This window comes from Chlorocebus sabaeus, chromosome 16 (genome assembly GCF_047675955.1).
Source record: "Chlorocebus sabaeus isolate Y175 chromosome 16, mChlSab1.0.hap1, whole genome shotgun sequence".
Lineage (NCBI taxonomy): Eukaryota > Metazoa > Chordata > Mammalia > Primates > Cercopithecidae > Chlorocebus > Chlorocebus sabaeus.
The window spans coordinates 4,989,236-5,008,793 of record NC_132919.1 but is presented as its reverse complement, the minus strand read 5'-3'; the positions used below and the strand labels follow the sequence as shown (position 1 = coordinate 5,008,793).

Genomic DNA, 19,558 nt, shown 5'->3' with positions numbered 1-19,558 from the left:
GGGAGAAGATGACCAGCCCTTTCTATCCCCTCTCTAGCTCCCCTCTCCACTGACAGCCATTGTGACCACTCTATAAAATTCTCCACCTTCATCATCCTTCAAGTGTTCCACAGAACCTCATTCTTCTTGTATGCCAGACAAGAGCTCGGGACCCACCAAGTTTGGCTACCCACAAGGCTGTCACACCCGCTCTTTGCCCTCACTGGTGGCGGGTAGCCACCCCACACAATGAGGCTAGGGGCCAGCTGAGCTGTTAACACACAGCCATCCTCAAACAGTGGCACTAAGAGAGCACTGTAACACTCCCTCTGGGGCTTTGGGGTCACAGGCACCCCCACTTGGGCACCACCACAGACCCCAAATGGAGCTTGCTCCTGACACTGCCCAGAGCAGCCAGCTAGATTCTGCAGTCATTTACTCATGCCTGCTCTGGTCACAGGCCCCGCATAGAGCTTGCTCGTGCTGGTGCCGGTAGTGGCCAGCCAGATCCTGCACTCACTTGCTTACCTGCACACGCCTGCTACAGGCTGAGCGCAGTGGGCTGAGTAAACAGGGTGCCCCCTCCTGAGTCCCACGAAGGAATCAAGGAAAAAAATCCTGCATCAATAGGAAATAAGACTGTCACTACCATCCCTGAGGGAACGAGTGCATGACTATGGTAGAATAAGTGAGTACTAGCCAATAATCTGCCAATATAGTCCACTTGTCTTTTTTTTTTTTCCTCAGATGGAGTTCCACTCTGTTGCCTAGGCTAGAGTGCAGTGGCATGAACTTGGCCCACTGCAACCTCTGCCTCCCGGGTCAAGTGATTCTCCTGCCTCAGCCTCCTGAGGAGCTGGGATTACAGGTGCAAGCCGGTACACCCAGCTAATTTTTGTAGTTTTGGTAGAGACAGCGTTCCACCATGTTGGCCAGCCTGGTCTCAAATTCCTGGTGATCTGCCTGCCTTGGCCTCCCAAAGTCCTGGGATTACAGGTGTGAGCCACTGCACCCAGCCTCACCTGTCTTGATTTTTAATGCCCTTAGAGTGAGGCCACCATTATCTCTTGCTTGTACTATTACCACAGCCTCCTAACATGCCTCCCTGATTCCAACCCTTCTCTACAGGGCAGCTGGAATGATCTTCCTTTAGAACAAATCTGATAGTGCCACCCCCTCTCTGAATTTCCACAGTGATTTCCCACTACAGCCTGAAGTCCAAAGTCCTTAATGTGACATACATATTCTGATGCAACCCCATTTATCCACTTGTGCCATAAATATTTACTGAGCTTTTTTTTTTTTTTTTTTTTTTTGAGACAGAGTCTCGCTCTGTCACCCAGGCTGGAGTGCAGTGGTACAATCTTGGCTCACGGCAACCTCTGCCTCCCGGGTTCAAGTGATTCTTCTGCCTCAGCCTACTGAGTAGCTGGGATTACAGGCATGTGCCACCACACCCGGCTAATTTTTGTATTTTTAGTAGAGAGGGTGTTTCACCATGTTGGTCAGGCTGGTCTTGAACTCCTGACCTCGTGATCCACCCGCGTCAGCCTCCCAAAGTGCTGGGATTAGAGGCGTGAGCCACTTCGCCCAACATTATCGAGCTTTTAATATGTGTTAAGCATTGGGTGCTACAAAGCAGGGTGAGCATAAATGGACAAGTCTCTGGCGGGACGGAGGTTATAATTGCAGAAGAGAAACTAATGGAGGTTATAATTGTAGAAGAGAAACTAATTAGAATCGTTAATAAAGTTGCAACCATAACAAGTGCCTAAAAGGAGAGGCATATGATACTACAGTGGGGAGTCTGACCTAGTTGGGGAAGGGTTTCTGCAAAGTACTTACCTTTCCTTCCTATTATTTACCCATGAACTCTCTGCAGTTCCCCAAGAATGCAGGCACCGCCCTCCTGCCCTGTGACCATTCCACGAGATGTTCCCTCTGTCAAGATTGCTCCCTCCGTACCTAGCTCCATTATTTTCTAGTACTTGGTATGTGTTGGGTACCGTGATAAGCACTTAACATCGATTTTCTCTTGTATTTACCTCAGTGAATGCAACTGTTAACCCTGTTTTATAAATAAGAAACTACGCTTTAGAAAGGCAAATTTGCTCAAAGACTCACAACTAGTAAGTGAAGAAAGGAATTCAAATCCCGGTGAGCCCGACTCGAAAGCGGTCTGGGCGGCACAGTCTTGTGTCTCCCAATTCCTTCCTGTCCAGGCCTCACGTATCCGCCCGTCTTTCCTGACCGACTCCTGGTGACGGTCTACTGCCTCCACGGGCCACGGCCATGGCAAGGTAGCAAGTGTAACTTGTCGCCTGCCCCACTAGGCTGAGCTCTTCCCGGACAGGGACTGGCCTTTTCCCTTTGGTCAGCTCCGTGACTCCGGGTAGACGCCCCTCAGACGCCACGCGCGACGGTGGCTCACGTGGGCCAGAAGTGTTCCCCTTTTCCCCCCCACGGCTTTTCTAGGAAAGCAGGAGGACTCGGTTCGACTCCATGGTGCGCGCCCCAGCCCCGTGAAGCCGGGAGTGGTGAGGCCGGCCGCCCGCAGCCGGGCAGTCAGTGAGTGCGCGCAGAGAGCCCGCAGGCGGAAAGTCCTCGCAGTGAGCATCTCGAGCGAGGCCCGCGACCCCTCATGACTACTAGTTGGGGCGGGGACGGCATGGGCGCGGCCGCCAAGGTAGCGCCGAGTGGGGGGAAGACTGATGGGCGCCTGGAGACAAGCTCCCACAGAGGCTGCGTATTTGGAGCTGGGAGCCGGGCCCGCCCATCCCGGTGAGTCGCTAGCTGTCCCCTCCGCCTGGTCTCCGTGCCTTGCGCCCCCAGCGCCGTCCAGCCCTGCAGCTTTGAGGCCCTTCCGGCGCACGCACCCCGCCCGGATCCCCTGGCGCTGCCCCGGGAGGCTCTGCCTAGCCCGGTGCCTCGAGGACCCGGGCCTCAGTGGTCAAAGGCGGCGCGGGGTGCGCCCAGGCCCTGCCCCTGGCAGGCTGGACCGCCAGTCCGCGCATGAGGCCATCTGCAAGGCACGAGTGCAGGAGAGTGAAGGAGACCGGGGCTGCTGAGTAAGGACCTCCTTCAGTGAATGGAAGGTTATTCATGAGGCCTTCTGACACTCCAGAAACGGAATTTCTCCAGGGTTTGATGAGTATCAGGGTGGTGGCTTCTTGAGTTTTGAACAGGCATCACAAATAAATCCCTCTGGAATTTTTTCTGCATCTGTTCCGTTTTGGGTTTTGCGTGTGTGTGTTTTTGGAGATGGAGTCTTGCTCTGTTGCCCAGGCCAGAGTGCAGTGGCGCAATCTCAGCTCACTGTAACTTCCACCTCCCGGGTTAAAGTGATTCTCCTGCCTCAGCCTCCCAAGTAGCTGGGATTACAGGTGCCCACCACCACACCAGGCTAATTTTGTATTCTTAGTAGAGAGAAGGTTTCACCATGTTGGCCAGGCTGGTCTTGAATTCCTGACCTCAGGTGATCCACCGGCCTCGGCTTCTCAAAGTGCTTGGATTACAGGCGTCAGCCACTGCACATGGTCAGAACTTAGTCCTTATAGAACATCAGAGAATCCATACAGGTGAGAGGTCTTATTTTTTTTTTTTTTTTTTTTTTTTGAGACGGAGTCTTGCTCTGTAGCCCGGGCTGGACTGCAGTGGCCGGATCTCAGCTCACTGCAAGCTCCGCCTCCCGGGTTTACGCCATTCTCCTGCCTCAGCCTCCGGAGTAGCTGGGACTACAGGCGCCCGCCACCTCGCCCGGCTAGTTTTTTGTATTTTTAGTAGAGACGGGGTTTCACCGTATTAGCCAGGATGGTCTCGATCTCCTGACCTCGTGATCCGCCCGTCTCGGCCTCCCAAAGTGCTGGGATTACAGGCTTGAGCCACCGCGCCCGGCCGAGAGGTCTTATAAATGCAGTGGGTGTGGGAAAGATTTGAGGGGTAACTCACAATTTATTCAGCATCAAAGAATTCACAGTGGAAACTTTATGAATGCAACGAATGTTCAAAGACTTGTAATCAGAGCTCACACCTTATTCAACATCATAGAATTCATACTGGAGGAAAGCCCTGTGAATGTGACAAGCATGGGAAAGCCTTCAGATGGAGTTCAGACCTTGTGAGGCATCTGGAAATTCATATTGGAGATAAAGTTTTGGAATGTAGCGAGCATGGAAGAATTTTCAATCAGAGCTCAGGTCTAATACAGCATCAAAGAAACCAAACAGAATCATAACCCTAGGAAGACAGTAATGATAAAGATGTCAGTATGTACATACAGGAAGAGAGGAGAGTTTGTTTTTGTCATAACTGCTTGGAAAATTCTAAGCTTCCTAAGAGCTAATTTTCGTCTGATTCAGTGTATACTACTTAGTCTCAGGTCATGTGCAGATATGTCCTCCCCAAATGCTTACCACAAGATAAATCAGAAATCTTGACTGGAATAAGCTTCTAGTTCCATTTCACCCCTTTATCGTCAGAGGTTCCACACCACAGGAAAATCTTGTAAATGGTGGAAGCTGCATAAAGCACCATCATCATCACAAAATGGTGTCCTTGTGTCTCCTGTTTAGCAGCACTGGGAATCAAATAGCTTTCCCCTTGTCTTTTTTTCCTTACTATGAATTGTGCCAGGGGAACGGTAAAATGGCTATGATATCCTGAACTCTAGGGTGGATGTCTTTCTGGGACAGAATCTAATCCAAAAGTCTGCAAATGGACTTGAGGTTTTCACATTAGTATAAATGTCAATATGTAGTTTAGGGAGTTTGCGTTATTCCCCCATTCCTAGCAAAATTAGACACAGAAGCAGCTAATTAAATCAGGAAAGGGAAATTGATGGTAAGTCGTAAGACCCATTGTCTTCTTTCACATAAAAGTAGAAGTTGTGATTCAATCTATTCTGTAGGATTTGAAAGTATAACAGCACATTGAAGTCTGACATACCGAAATCCAGGCTCTGTCAATTTCATCTCTGTAACTTTTATTGCTTCTGAGTTTTGATTTTTCTCATCTGTAAAATCAAGATAATGACATTAATACAGTCCCTTGTGGGGCAACTGTGAAGACTAAATGAGACAATTTCATTAAGTTCCTAGCATAGCTCTAGACACACAGTAGACATTCAACAAATGATAACTAATTTTATCCATAGCTCCTACGTGCAGTAATTATCAATGGCACTTTGAAGGAAAAAAGATAATATATCCCCCAACCATGACCTTGAGGATTACAAGATTCTGCACTTCCTGATCCTACTTGATGTCAGAATGGGCTTGGCCCAGTATAAGTAAATTGCAAGGATTTGGAGCGGGGGGTGTTATGCACATTTTCAAGGATACTATATCTTGGAGAAACAAATTTAATAATCTGAGAACTACACAGCTGAATAACAATTTTTCCTGGAGAGACTAGGATTAAGCTATTTTATAAAAGTATTGAGAGAAAAACTATTTTATAAAAGTATTGAGAGACTGGATCAATCAATATCCTGCAAATCTGATAGTGAGATAAATTTATTTTTAATTAGTTTGTTTTTTTTTTTTTTTTTTTTGAGACGGAGTTTAGCTCTGTAGCCCAGGCTGGAGTGCAGTGGCACGATCTCAGCTCATTGCAACCTCTGCTTCCCGAGTTCAAACGATTCTCCTGTCTCCTGAGTAGTGGGGACTACAGTCGCCTGCCACCACGCCGGGCTAACCTTTTTGTATTTTTAATAGAGACAGGGTTTCACCATGTTGGCCACCGCGTCTCAGAAAAAAAAAAATTTTTTTTTAAATTAAAAATAAACAAAAAAACACCAACTCCTATTTCCCCCATCGGAATAAAATCAACCTTAAAATTCTTTTTTCTCCTCCCCTCCCCGTACCCGGCCAGTGGTTCGGGAATATTTTTTTCGTGGAAGGGACCGTCTTCCTCAGCTGTGACCCTCTCATCAGGTCTGGGAAGTGGTAACTGGAAATTAGAACTCCTGGAGAAGTGTTACCACAGACCATGTACAAGGCCCTAATTTCCCTGACATCCGTCCGCCAGCACCGCCCTTTCAGGTACAACTCCAAGAGACCCGCCAAACTTGGTGAAGTCACCCGCTTACAGGGCTCGCTCCCCACCTGAGCAAGGACTGCAATTCCCAGGGGCCTCCAGGGCATCCGGCCGCGACATTCCAGTCGTGCAGGCGGCGCGCTCTTTCCCGCTCCGCTCAAGTACGGGAACCGGTTCCCGGGCTCCCAGCCTCTCGACAGCGCCCACGCGCCTGGGCCGAAGTCGGCGAGCGGAAGCCGGCGGCGCGGAGGCTTCTGGGAGATGGAGGCCGAGGCTGCGACCTGCGCAGGCGCAAACCTGCAGCTGGGGGTGAGGGCTGGAAGTGGCGCGGTTCGCGGCAGCGACCCGATGGAACCTCCTGGTCCTGTGAGGTGAGTGTTGGCGGCGGCTTCCCGGAGGTCCACCTCGCGGCTTGGCTTTTGCCCGTCCCGCAGGCAGCGCCGGCTGTGCATTGAGCGGGCCTGGCAGGCAGCTCCGCGGGCGTGTGTGGAGAGGGGTTTGGGTTGCCCACGGTGCCCGCGCTGCGCTGCCCGCGTTGCGTCACGTGCCGTGGAGGGGGGTCTTGATGTCCCTCTAATCTTTTCTCGAGACCCCTGGGTAGGGAGTGAAGGGTGGGAGGGGGAGTTGTACCTGGCCTGGACGACGGCCTCCTTCCCGCGCTCCCGGGCGGGCACCTGCCCCAGGCCGGGGTAGAGAAGTTTTGCTGGGGCCAGCGCCGCCGGGCATCACCGTGGGAGACACGAGCTCCGCGTTTTTCTTCGCGCCTCCTTTGTCTTCGGCCAGCGGTCCCTCTTTGTGCTCCTTTCGTGGCCTCTGATGCGTCCCACCTCCTTCCCTGTGGTGAAAGGAAAATAAAATCTCAGGACCCCAAACTTACTCTGCCAAAGGGAAAAGTTAAGCTTGGAAACTGAGTCACGAAAAAAAAACTGCTTTTCCTTTTGTTCCTAAACCGATAGCTGCAAGATAGAAAGCAACATATGCCCCCAGGTGGCCTCCCTCACCCTGGCAATGTAAATGAACAGCCCAGCTTCACCGGACAAGACTAGAAATGCTTCCTCCACCCACCCGGAGACGAAGCTATTTGACTTCTTCCTCTACTCTAGATCTACTTTATCTTGTGGAAAATGCAGATGTACTGAGCACCAGACAAATTCATAATTGACTTCCTCTTTTCACGTGCAACAGGTGAACTCAGCTCTAATCAAATCCTCACAAGAATGTGGCCACTTACCTCACTACATACCCCCCCTCTTCTTTACTCCTTCCCCTCCTTTGCCAGCTTTCTCCCCATTAAATTGAAGCCCTCAAAACCCTCGGTGGTAAAAGTGCGGGCCACGGATCTTACTGTGGCTTGTGTGTCTTTTTCCTGGGTGCATCCTCAACCTTAGCAAAGTAACCCCTAAATTGGTTGAGACCTATCTCAGATGCTTTTGTGGTTTACACCTGTTAGATTCCTTGACCCAGGTCACTGTACCCGAGTTTTGTTCATAGCTGCCCCTTAATAGGGCTTCTGCGTTTGAATGAGATCCAACTCCGTAGAGGGGACTTAACGTTTTTCTTTTGCTGAAACTGCTACTTCAGAAAGTTTTGAAAGCAGGGAGGAGTCTCCCCAGCAAACCCCACCTTGCAGTGAAAGCTGCTGGGCTCTGGGCTCTGCATCTGGAAAGTTGGGTTTTGCTTCAAACTTGTTTCTTCCCAATAATCATTTCTTCCCATAGGCCCCCACAACTTTTTTTTCCTTGATATTTTTTCCTGTTAATGGCATTTATTTAGTTGTATTGTAGAAAACCACTTTACATTCCCGTCTCTACAACAAGGCAAGTTTCTCAAAAGCATTGACTTAGTACATCAGAATTCTCGGGAGGGGTGGAAGAAAAAGCCGGACTAAGGGGTATATATAGTACAGAGTTTGGCTCTTTGTAGTGCTGAGTATATGTTTAATGAATCAAAAAAAGAAGAGGCCAGGCATGGTGACTCATGCCTGTAATTACCACTTTGGGAGGCCGAGGCGGGTGGATCACCTGAGGTCAGGAGTTCAAGACCAGCCTGGCCAATATGGCAAAACCCTGTCCCTACTAAAAATACAAAAAAATTAGCTGGGCGTGGTGGTGGGCGCCTGTCATGCCAGCTACTCGGGAGGCTGAGGTAGGAGAATCTCTAGAACCCTGGGGGTGGAGGTTGCAGTGAGCTGAGATCGTGCCACTGCACTCCAGCCTGGGTAACAGAGTGAGAGTCTGTCTCAAAAAAAAGAAGAGGAGGAATGATTTCTTCTTATGTTACAGGGGGCCCTTGCAATATTCCAGCTGGTATGAGCCTTCTGCAGAGCTAGTTCAGACTAGAACGGCTGTATCACTAACAGCAGCTGAAACTCTGGCCCTTCAGTGTACACGGGGACAAGAGAAGATTATGATGATGGAACCAAAGGAAGAGGAACAGTCTTGTGAGTATGAGACCAGGCTACCTGGGAACCACTCTACCAGTCAAGAGATCTTCCGCCAACGCTTCAGGCATCTCCGCTACCAGGAGACTCCTGGTCCCCGGGAGGCCTTGAGCCAGCTACGGGTACTCTGCTGTGAGTGGCTAAGGCCAGAGAAACACACGAAGGAGCAGATCCTGGAGTTCCTGGTGCTGGAACAATTCTTGACCATCCTGCCTGAGGAGCTCCAGTCGTGGGTGCGGGGACATCACCCTAAGAGTGGAGAGGAGGCTGTGACTGTGCTGGAGGATTTAGAGAAAGGACTTGAACCAGAACCGCAGGTGGGAAGGGGGATTTGGTCTGTTATGGGAGCCAGATCAATGACCTTCAGGCTGGACAGAGGGGCAGCAGTAGGGGGAGTTGCCAAGGTCAAACCTCTCTTGGGCCAGGTAGAGCAGTTAATGTGTGTTTCTGTGTCTGTCTTTTCCGCCCTCGAGCCCTGAATGAGAAAGAGACTCTAGCTCCTTTTCCTTCCCTTGTGCTGACTCCGAGGAGGCTCTCTAAAGTCTTCTTGGAAGCTTTGGTACAAGGAGAGTCACATCTGCAAGTGTCCAGGCAGGGGACAGAAACCACACTAGTAATTTGAAGAAAATTTAAAACTGAGTGGTGCCTGATCACCTCCAGGTCCCAGGCCCTGCACATGGACCTGCACAGGAAGAGCCATGGGAGAAGAAGGAATCTCTGGGAGCAGCCCAGGAAGCACTGAGCATCCGGCTCCAGACTAAGGAGACCCAGCCTTTCCCAAAGAGTGGTGAGGAGCAGGATTCTGTGGGGAGGGAGAGGAGAAAGAGGGACGGTAAAGGGCACAGTACCTAGTACCTGTAAAGGGTAAATAGTAGTAGGCACTTAAATGTTTGGTATCATCACAGCCTTACAATTCTTATCTCTTAGGTGAGAGACTTTGCCTGTTTCATCACTCGTAAAATTAGGAGTAAGAATAACCTGCCTCATAAGATAGCTCTGACGATGAAGCTGAACTTGGGTCATATCTGGATATAAAGCCTGGCCAGTGTCTCTTAACTTTAGAGAGCCCTAAATCAGGACCAGGAAATAGTTCATTCACTTATGCCTTATCATCTTCACTGCACTTAACTCCTAGTCTATAATAACTGTGCCCTGAGCTAGAGGCCAGCCTTGAGATCCTTTTTTTTTTTTTTTTTTTTTTTTTTAAACTCCTGAGGCCTCGCAAAACACACTTTTTAAGCCATAGAGCACTCCTATGTGAGATACAGCCTGTCATCACCTTTACCACCTCTTCCTCATGTAAACAGCCCTATTTGAGGCCGAGACGGGCAGATCACAAGGTCAGGAGATCGAGACCATCCTGCCTAACACGGTGAAAACCCGTCTCTACTAAAAAACATAAAAAAAACTAGCCAGGCGAGGTGGCGGGCGCCTGTAGTCCCAGCTATAGCCTCGGGAGGCTGAGGCAGGAGAATGGCGTAAACCCGGGAGGCGGAGCTTGCAGTGAGCTGAGATCCGGCCACTGCACGCCAGCCTGGGCGACAGAGCGAGACTCTGTCTCAAAAAAAAAAAAAAAAAAAAACAGCCCTATTTGAAACTCTCTTATGTGTGCCCTCACCTTCTACCCTTCAGATTCACTACAGAAACTTCCTTCTTGGCCTGCATACATACCCGCAAACAACCTCTCCTCTCTGCCAGTGGCAAACACTAGACTTAGAGCCTCAGGAGTATGAACTCTCCTTGTTGACCTCTGTAGCATCGTGACCGTATTGTGAATATGCTGCTAACCAAAAAGAGTCTACTTGATATTTGCTTTTACACCATAACCCCTCCCCGACACCACTATCACCAAACCAAGGCATTTGAAAAAATCAAATTCTTGTTAGTTACAAAATGGGAAAAAATAGAAATGGAGATTAGTTAGATTCTGTCCCAAAAGTATGTTTCTACTTCTTAGCTCTTCTTTCTTCTTTGCCTTTTTTTCAGACTTTTTCTTGTCTCCTTTACTTCTGTTTAGTGAGCCTGTATTCAGTTATCACTTTTATTACTTTACTTTCAAAAAGAAGCTAGCTATTGTGTGATTTTTTTTTTTTCTCTATAGCAAGCATATTTCAGATTTTTTTAACCACAACATTTAACCTGAAAAAATGAATTTTTAAAAATCAAATGATCTTGGCTGGGCACAGTGGCTCACACCTATAATCCCAGCACTTTGGGAGGCTGAGGCAGGCAGATCACTTGGGGTCAGGAGTTCAAGACCAGCCTGGCTAACATGGTGAAACCCCGTCTCTACTAAAAATACAAAAATTAGACGGGTGTGGTGGTACGTGCCTGTAATCCCAGCTACTGGGGAGGCTGAGGCATAATAATCACTTGAACCAGGGAAACCTAAGTTGCAGTGAGCCAAGATTTTGCCACTGCACTCCAGCCTGGGTGACAGAAAAAAAAAAAAAAAAGTCAAATGACATTGAGTTATCTTAAAGCAATTGGTTTCTGTTCTCCTTAGGCTATAGGGAGTGTTACAACAGATAAAACATAAAATGTGCTATGGACATTTAAAAACAAAAAGGCAACGCACTCTTTTTCCCCTTTAAGGAAGAGAAAGGCAGAAAGCACCAAGCAGATAGGAGGCAGGGAGCTGGAAGTCCTTTTGGTAAAGGAAGCAGTTAGTTGAGGATCCTGTAAAGAAACTATAGATTTATGCAGCTGGGAAATGGATGGGCAGAGGTGAAGGTTGCAGAGCCAGGAAGGGCACGGTTTTTTTGCCTTTAGAAACCTCCCTTTTCCTTAACCCTAATGATTCTTGTTTTTCCCTTTCTTCACACCATCACTCCCTGATTCCTTGAAAATATGAAAAATCCTAAAAAAAGACCATGCATTTGTAATTGCCTTCATTTTTTCTTTTTTTTTTTTTTTTGAGACGGAGTCTTGCTCTGTCGCCGAGGCTGGAGTGCAGCGGCGCGATCTTGGCTCACTGCAAGCTCCGCTTCCCGGGTTCACGCAATTCTCCTGCCTCAGCCTCCCAAGGAGCTGGGACTACAGGCGCCCGCCACCACGCCTGGCTAACTTTTTGTATTTTTAGTAGAGACGGGGTTTCACTGTGTTAGCCAGGATTGTCTCGATCTCCTGACCTCGTGATCCGCCTGCCTCAGCCTCCCAGAGTGCTGGAATTACAGACGTGAGCCACCGCGTCCAGCTTGCCTTCATTTTTTCAATAAAACTTCTTTAGTGCTTCATTATGGAGAAATTAGGGGAAAAAAGCAGATAAATGGGAGAAATTAAAAAGCAGAAACCCTCTCCTCTGTAACATAGTCCCATCACCAAGAGTTAACCGTTGGTAATATCCAAGTAAATATTCTTCCAGTCTTTGTCACATATGTAGTAGTTTTTAAGTATTTTTTTTCATTCCAGAAATGTAAATTTTAATCTAAGTGTCATTTCTTCATACATCCAGAACAGGTGTATTTACATTTTTTGTCAGTTGTTACAGAAGATGGCCCAGAGCCCAAGGACAAAGGATCATTGCCACAACCACCCATTACTGAAGCGGAATCACAGGTGTTCTCAGAAAAACTTGCTACTGACACCTCTACATTTGAAGCTACCTCTGAGGGTACCTTACAACTGCAGCAGAGAAATCCCAAAGCGGAGACACTGAGGTGGTCCCCCGCCCAGGGGAAAAGTTTCAGGCAGATGGTTGTCACCCATAAGGAAATTCCCACAGGGAAGAAAGACCATGAATGTAGTGAATGTGGTAAAACCTTCATTTATAACTCACATCTTGTTGTCCACCAGAGAGTTCATTCTGGAGAGAAACCCTATAAGTGTAGTGACTGTGGGAAAACTTTCAAACAGAGCTCAAACCTCGGTCAGCATCAGAGAATTCATACAGGAGAGAAACCCTTCGAATGTAACGAATGTGGGAAGGCCTTCAGGTGGGGTGCTCATCTTGTTCAGCATCAGAGGATTCACTCAGGAGAGAAGCCCTATGAGTGTAATGAGTGTGGGAAGGCCTTTAGTCAAAGCTCCTATCTCAGTCAGCATCGGAGAGTTCACAGTGGAGAGAGACCTTTTATATGTAAAGAATGTGGGAAAGCTTATGGATGGTGCTCAGAACTCATTAGACATCGGAGAGTTCATGCCAGAAAAGAGCCTTCCCATTGAATTGAAGGGGAGAACGTCTCCAGACAGGATTCTACATCGGTCTAATCTACTTTAGGACTGGATCCCATAAAAGTTATAAGCTCCTTAAGATTTTTCCTGTGTCTTTCTTGATTTAGGAAAAACTGTTTACTTAGTTCTGCCTGTAGATCATCCCTTCATGTCCTTTGATTAAGATACTGATATTCATTAGGACGCCTTTGGCTGCAAGTAGTAGCCAAGTTGGTTTACTTCTCCTTTCTAGCATGATCTGCCTAGTTTGCCTACCAATAATGTCTACTTAATCATAATTTTTTTTTTTTTTTTTTTTTTTTTTTTTTTTGAGATGGAGTCTTGCTCTCTCTCCAGGCTGGAGTGCAGTGGCATGATCTCAGCTCACTGCAATCTCCACCTCCTGGGTTCAAGCGATCCTCCTGCCTCAGCCTCCCAATTAGCTGGGACTACAGGCGTGTGCCACCATGCCCAGCTAATTTTTTGTATTTTTAGTAGAGATGGGGTTTCACCATATTGGTCAGGCTGGTCTCAATCTCTTGACCTCATGATCTGCCCACCTCTGCCTCCCAAAGTGCTGGGATTACAGGCCTGAGCCACGATACCTGGCTACTTCATTAGAGTTTTTTTTTTTTTTTTGAGATGGAGTCTCGCTCTGTAGCCCAGGCTGGAGTGCAGTGGTGCAGTCTCGGCTCACTGCAAGCTCCGCCCTCCCGGGTTTACACCATTCTCCTGCCTCAGCCTCCTGAGTAGCTGGGACTACAGGTGCGTGCCACCATGCCCGGCTAATTTTTTTGTATTTTTAGTAGAGATGGCTTTCACCGTGTTAGGATGGTCTTGAACTCCTGACTTCACGATCCACCCACCTCGGCCTCCCAAAGTGCTGGGATTACAAGCGTGAGCCACCATGCCTGTCCTTCATTAGAATTTTTAACCTGGCACTGAGCAGCTGCTCGAGAAGTGTTATATTTGTATTTATTGTGAATGGGGCTTTGGTCTGGCTCCCCCGCTTTTTTTTTTGTTGGTAGAGATGGAGTCTCACTGTGTTGCCCAAGCTGGTGCCAAACTCCTGGTCTCAAGCAATCCTCCTGCCTTGGCCTTCCAAAGTATGGGGATTACAGGCATGAGCTGCACTGCCTGACCAGTTCTGGCCTTTTCTCAGACCTACTAGTCTGCCTGCTCAGACGGGGTCACATCTGCAAGTGTCCAGGCAGGGAACAAAAACCACACTAGTAATTTGAAGAAAATTTAAAGAAGTAACTAGTAAAAGGATTATCTGCTAAAGGGAATAAAGAGATCTCTAAAGAGGCCGGGCACGGTGGCTCACGCCTGTAATCCCAGCACTTTGGGAGGCCGAGATGGGCAGATCATGAGGTCAGGAGATCAAGACCATCCTGGCTAACATGGTGAAACCCCATCTCTCCTAAAAATACAAAAATTAGCCGGGCGCAGTGGCGGACACCTGTAGTCCCAGCTACACGGGAGGCTGAGGCAGGAGAATGGCGTGAACCCGGAAGGCGGAGCTTGCAGTGAGTGGAGATCGCACAACTGCACTCCAGCCTGGGCAACAGAGCGAGACTCCCTCTCAAAAAGGAAAAAAAAAAAAGATCTCTAAAGAACATAGGGGCTGGGCGCGGTGGCTCATGCCTGTAATCCCAACACATTGAGAGGCTGAGGCAGGTGAACCACTTGAGGTCAGGAGTTTGAGACTAACCTGGCCAACATGGTGAAACCCCATCTCTACTAAAAATACAAAAAAAATTATCCGGGCATGGTGGTGGCGGGCGCCTATAATTCGGGTGGCTGAGGTAGGAGAATTGCCTAAACCTGGGAGGCAGAGTTTGCTGTGAGCCGAGATCGTGCCACCGCACTCCAGCCTGGGTGACAGAGTGAGACTCCATCTCAAACAAACCAAAAGAATATAGGAATAGGCCAGGCATGATGGCTCACTCCTGTAATCCCAGCACATTGGGAGGCTGAGGTGGGCAGATGGCTTGAACCTCGGCGTTTAAGACCAGCCTGAGCAACATGGTGAAACCCCATCTCTACAAAAAGATACAAAAAATTAGCCAGGTATGGTGGTGCGTGCCTAGAGTCCCAGCTACTTGGGAGGCTGAGGAGGGAGAATCACCTGAGCCCAGGAGGTTGAGGCTACAGTAAGTCACGATCACACCACTGCACACCAGCCTGTGTGACGGAGTGAGACCCTGTGTCAAAAAATACAGGAATAGCAGAAAAGGGAGCAGCTAATTCTCAAGAAGCAAACTTAGAAGAGCCCACACCCCCCTGACCAGGATTGAAATTGACACCTTATTGTGTAGGGTGTGGCTTTTCCCGTGTTGTGCTACAGCCAGTCTGTACAGGCTGGCCAGAGCCAGTTTCGCACATCGCTTCCCAAGTCTGCATTGAAATCAGCCATGGTGGGAGTATTCACACCATAGAAATCAGCAAACACAACAAAACCAAAAAGGTTTTGAACTACCTGTTAGCTATTTGTTAAATGTCTGCCAACACAAGTCAGGCCCAGTAGCAGGTACCTATGGTCCCAGCTACTTGGGAGGCTGAGGTGGTCCAGCCTGGGCAACATGGCAAAATCCTATCTAAAAATTAAAAAAAACCTTTTTTAGTGGGCCTATCGTATAGAGTGCAAGGGACAAATGCATTCGATGTGGCTGGAGAGATGATGTTTATCAGAGATCAAGGCCTTTTAAGCCAGGTAAGGGATTTTGGATTTAAGAGCAGTGGGGAGCTATTACTAGGGAGTGACACCGTCAGTTACTCAGTTGTGTACTTCAGAAAGATCACTTCATCTACAGTGTGGAAAACTGCAAACAGACTCCTATTAGGAGACTTGTGGTAACCTCCAAGTAATATGGCTGCCTAAACTGAGGGAGTGACCATGGGGATGTGGAAGAGGAGACAGATTTGAAAAGTATGAAGGGGGCAAGATCAGTAGGACTTTTGGGGGTAGATCTGACTGCCAGGCAGAAACCAGCTCACCCTCCCTCAGTTTATGCTTCAAGCCAAACAGTGCAAATGGCTCCAAGTTTTCCTCCCAAGAGCCTTAGGCTCTGTCCAGCAGCCCCATTCTACAGGCCTTTCTCAGGCACCTGCCTCTGCATACACCCAAGAGGACCCTGAGGCCAGAGGTGGCAGAGTGGCTGCCCTACAGACAGTGTGGCCATAAGCCCTGGAGGGAGGGAGGAGAGCTGCAAACCAGGGAGCACATGGAAACGGGGAAGCTTTGGGCTTAGTGTTAAGGGAGTCAGTCTCCTCTTCTTCCAGCCACCCGAAAACTACTGAAGCAGTGTTGTAACTGTACTGCTTTCAGAAGGAGGCTTTATATTGCAATGTTACGGATGAAGAAACAGACTAAAATAGATGAAATAATTTGTCCAAGGCTACATAATTGATAAGTGACAGAGCCAAGATCTGAACCTAAATATGATTTCAAAGCCTGTGCACATGGTACTCTTTACTCAGAGCTGCAGGGAAGAGAAGGGGGGCTTTTGCATTTCTAACTTGAACTGTGGAGCAGAGAAAGCCAAACTCACTGTCCCAGTCAGCACTGCTTCCCAGACAGATGAGTGCTTGGTCCCACCGATGAGACTATCTCTGCTGCCCAGGAACCAATGCAAAGTTTAACTAAATTGAAAATTAAATGTAACTGGATGGGCAGAGTGGCTCATGCCTGTAATCCCAGCACTTTGGGAGGCCGAGGCGGGTGGATCACCTGAGCTCAGGAGTTTGAGACCAGCCTGGCCAACATGGTGAAAACCCATCTCTAGTAAAATTACAAAAAATTAGCTGGGTATGATGGCGGGCGCCTGTAATTCCAGCTACTCGGGAGGCTGAGGCAGGAGGATCCCTTGAACCCGGGAGGCGGAGGTTGCAGTGAGCCGAGCTCACACCACTGCACTCCAGCCTGGACAATGAGCGAAACTCCGTCTCAAAATAATAGATTAAATGTAATTAATTCTTGTTAATTAATTCTGCAAATTAATGCTGTCACCTTAATTGCTTAATGGAACAATGAGAAATGAAGGTCTTTAAAAAACAAAAGCCTTGAAAGAGTTCCATCAGCCACAAAATTGGCATACCCATAAACCTTATATCAAATGAGCAAATTTGCCTGGGCATGGTTGCTCACGCCTGTAATCCTAGCATTTTGGGGGGCTGAGGCAGGCGGATTATTTGAACTCAGGAGTTCCAGACCAGCCTGGGAAACATGGCAAAACCTTGTCTCTACAAAAAAAAAAAAAAAAAAAAAAAAAATAGCCAGGCATGGTGGCACACACCTGTAATCCCAGCTACTTGAGGGCTGACACAGAAGGATTTCTTGAACCTGGGAGGTTGAGGCTGCAGTGAGCCGAGATTGTGCCACTGCACTCTAGCCTGGGTGACAAAGTGAGACCCTGTTAAAAAAACAAACAAACAAACAAAACAAAACAAAAAAAAAAGCAAATTTCTTTTTTCTGCTTCCAAGTATGAAACCATAATGGAGTAACGGACTGAATTTACCATCCCACGTTTAAAAAGCCAGATAAAATATATGAAACAATAATTTTCAGAACTCGGCAACAGGCAATGTGAAAGAGCCCTGAGAGAAGGGAAACAAATGGGAGGAGTCCTAGCATTGGCCCAGCTTTTTTTTTTTTTGAGACAGGGTCTCATGATGATAGTTCACTGCGACCTCGACCTCCTAGACTCCCAAGTAGCTGGGACCACAGGTGCACAGCACCACACCCGGCTGATATTTGTATTTTTCTGTAGGGACAGGGTTTTGCCATGTTGGCCAGGCTGGTCTGGAACTCCTGGGCTCAAGTGACCCTCCTGCCTTGGCCTGTTAAAGTGCTGGGATTACAGGCGTGAGCCACCGTGCCTGGCCCTTTTTTTTTCTTTTGAGACGGAGTCTCGCTCTGTTGCCCAGGCTGGAGTGCAATGGTGCGATCTTGGCTCACTGCGACATCTGCCTCCCGGGTTCAAGTGATTCTCCTGCCTCAGCCTCCCGAGTAGCTGGGATTACAGGTATACGCCACCACGCCCAGCTAATTTTTGTATTTTTAGTAGAGACGGGTTTCACCATGTTGGCCAGGCTGGTCTTGAACTCCTGACCTCAGGTGATCCGCCCACCTCGGCCTCCTAAAGTGCTAGGATTACAGGTGTGAGCCACCGCGCCCGGCCCTCCATACCTATCTTCTTAGCCCCTCTGGCACTCTTAGACGACAGTGACTTCTTTCTAAAGCCAACCCTGCCTTTCGTGTTTTGAGTCTATGCTTCCCGACTGCAAATAAGTTTAACTGTAATAATTATATATTAAATAGTTATAATAGGCCTCGCTTGGTGTCCAGAAAAGCCTGGGCCGCGAAAGGGATTCCGTAAATATCCGTGGGATGTGAAAGGTCCTCACAAACTGCAAATCCCAGCAGGCGGAGAGACAAAAGTACAGGCCCATTGATTTGCCTCCAACTGCCACCCCGACCCCACCCCGCATACGCACGTAGGGGTCTCCGCGGACGCCCCAGAGCCCGCGCTCGCGGCCGTGAGCCCGCCCAGAGCGGGGGGATCCCTCGGCCCTCAGCAGCCACCCCACTGGTCCCCGACAGAAAGGCCCGCCGGATGGCAGCTAATCCGCGCGCGGCGAGCCGCCCTCACCCCTCGAGCCCCGCCCCCGGCCGCCGAGGTCCCGCGCTAACGAGGGGTCCTCCCGGCGTCCTAGAGAGGCCCCGCGACAGACGCACTTCCGCTCGCGCCGCAGGGGTTCTTACCTCTCGGATGCCGGGCTGGCAGGCCTGCTAGCGCATTTGGGGACTTTTTGGAGGAGGCGAGTACCAACAGAGTTGGGTCCATCAGAAGACACCTGCCTGTGAAGCGTATTATAAACAAGTAAAAACAATGGGTGTTCTTGTCCGCGGTACTGCAGGAGAGTGGAGTGGCCGTCGATTCCCAGGATTAGGAGACAAGGACGTGGGAAAGACGCCTGGGGGAGTGGAAAGGGGTCCGAACTCGGGTCCCGGGGCTCCTGAAATGGACTTCCACTGTCCGGTCGGTAACTGCCCTCAAGCCACCTTCCTCCTTCCCTTCTGTGCATCGTGCTGGCTCAGCACTTCGGGGAGAGGGACAGGTGGGCGCGACGCTGCGTGGCCGACCTGCGTTTGGGACCCTTTCCTGCTCCGCAGCGCTGACGCCGCTGGGCTGTTGAGGCGCCCAGCGCAGGTGTTGAGCGCTTGCCCGCCGCGCCCAGCGCAGGTGCTTCACGTTGCAGGCGGCCAGCGAGTGGATGACGACTGTGTCCACCTGCCCCGCTGAGGCTGCTCCCTTTCTCATGTGATCGCCAGAATCGTCCCCGCCCCTTCCCACTGGGCTTTTACTGAGGTCCAGCTGACTTCCATTTGCAGGGGTTCACCCAGACAGGTCTTTTTGACATAGCTTTATTCCCGAAGCTGCGAGGTGCGGTGAAGAGGAAATTATTGCGGAAGTGACTCGGTCTTTTTTTTTTTTTTTTTTAAGGTAAAATGTTTGATTTGGGGAACAGTGGTTAGAGGATGAATTTCAGGAAGTCCATGAATTCTCTGAAACTGCATGTACATTTTTTCCGGGCAGAGCTTTCCTGGTTCTCAAAGAAGATTCATGACTTAACAGCATTAAGAACCTGGCATCCGCCAGGAGTCACAACACTTGTAAAAATTGAATGGTAAACAAGCAGCAGCACCCGCCGCCACCGTGAAATTTCAGTAATAAGGTGATTTTTTGTTAAAGGCCATACAAATGGTCCGGAATATCTTAAGTTGCTAATCATGAAGAAAAACGTGTATACCAACACACACACAATAGATAACACTTGTCCTGTTACTTAAGATGAAGGATCTCACCAAGCAAAGCAGAAGATCAAGGACACAGAATGTACACTGTATGCAAAACCAGAAGCTAACAAGCATGTTGGAGTACTTT

General features: G+C 49.0%; 2 protein-coding genes across 4 annotated transcripts; one reads left to right on the top strand and one right to left on the bottom strand.

Annotated features, from left to right (window-relative positions):
- Positions 1–3,990: 3,990 nt before the first annotated feature.
- On the bottom strand, positions 3,991–19,099 carry LOC103242226 (uncharacterized). The gene is made up of 4 exons (XM_073004619.1): positions 18,376–19,099; positions 6,084–6,850; positions 4,924–4,990; positions 3,991–4,215 (listed from the first exon to the last, which is right to left on the bottom strand). Exons 2-3 carry the CDS (start codon positions 6,465–6,467, stop codon positions 4,961–4,963), a joined length of 414 nt encoding a protein of 137 aa, XP_072860720.1. The 5' UTR covers positions 6,468–6,850; positions 18,376–19,099; the 3' UTR covers positions 3,991–4,215; positions 4,924–4,960.
- ZNF232 (zinc finger protein 232) lies at positions 6,284–12,709 on the top strand. Of its 3 annotated transcripts, none has more exons than XM_073004617.1 (4): positions 6,284–6,386; positions 8,298–8,772; positions 9,116–9,242; positions 11,946–12,709. In XM_073004617.1, exons 1-4 carry the CDS (start codon positions 6,364–6,366, stop codon positions 12,617–12,619), a joined length of 1,299 nt encoding a protein of 432 aa, XP_072860718.1. In that variant the 5' UTR covers positions 6,284–6,363; the 3' UTR covers positions 12,620–12,709. The 3 variants fall into 3 exon arrangements, with proteins under 3 accessions (XP_072860718.1, XP_008008197.3, XP_072860719.1); XM_008010006.3 differs by having other exon boundaries at positions 11,910–12,709; XM_073004618.1 differs by having other exon boundaries at positions 6,306–6,386; positions 8,398–8,772; positions 11,910–12,709.
- Positions 19,100–19,558: the final 459 nt, after the last annotated feature.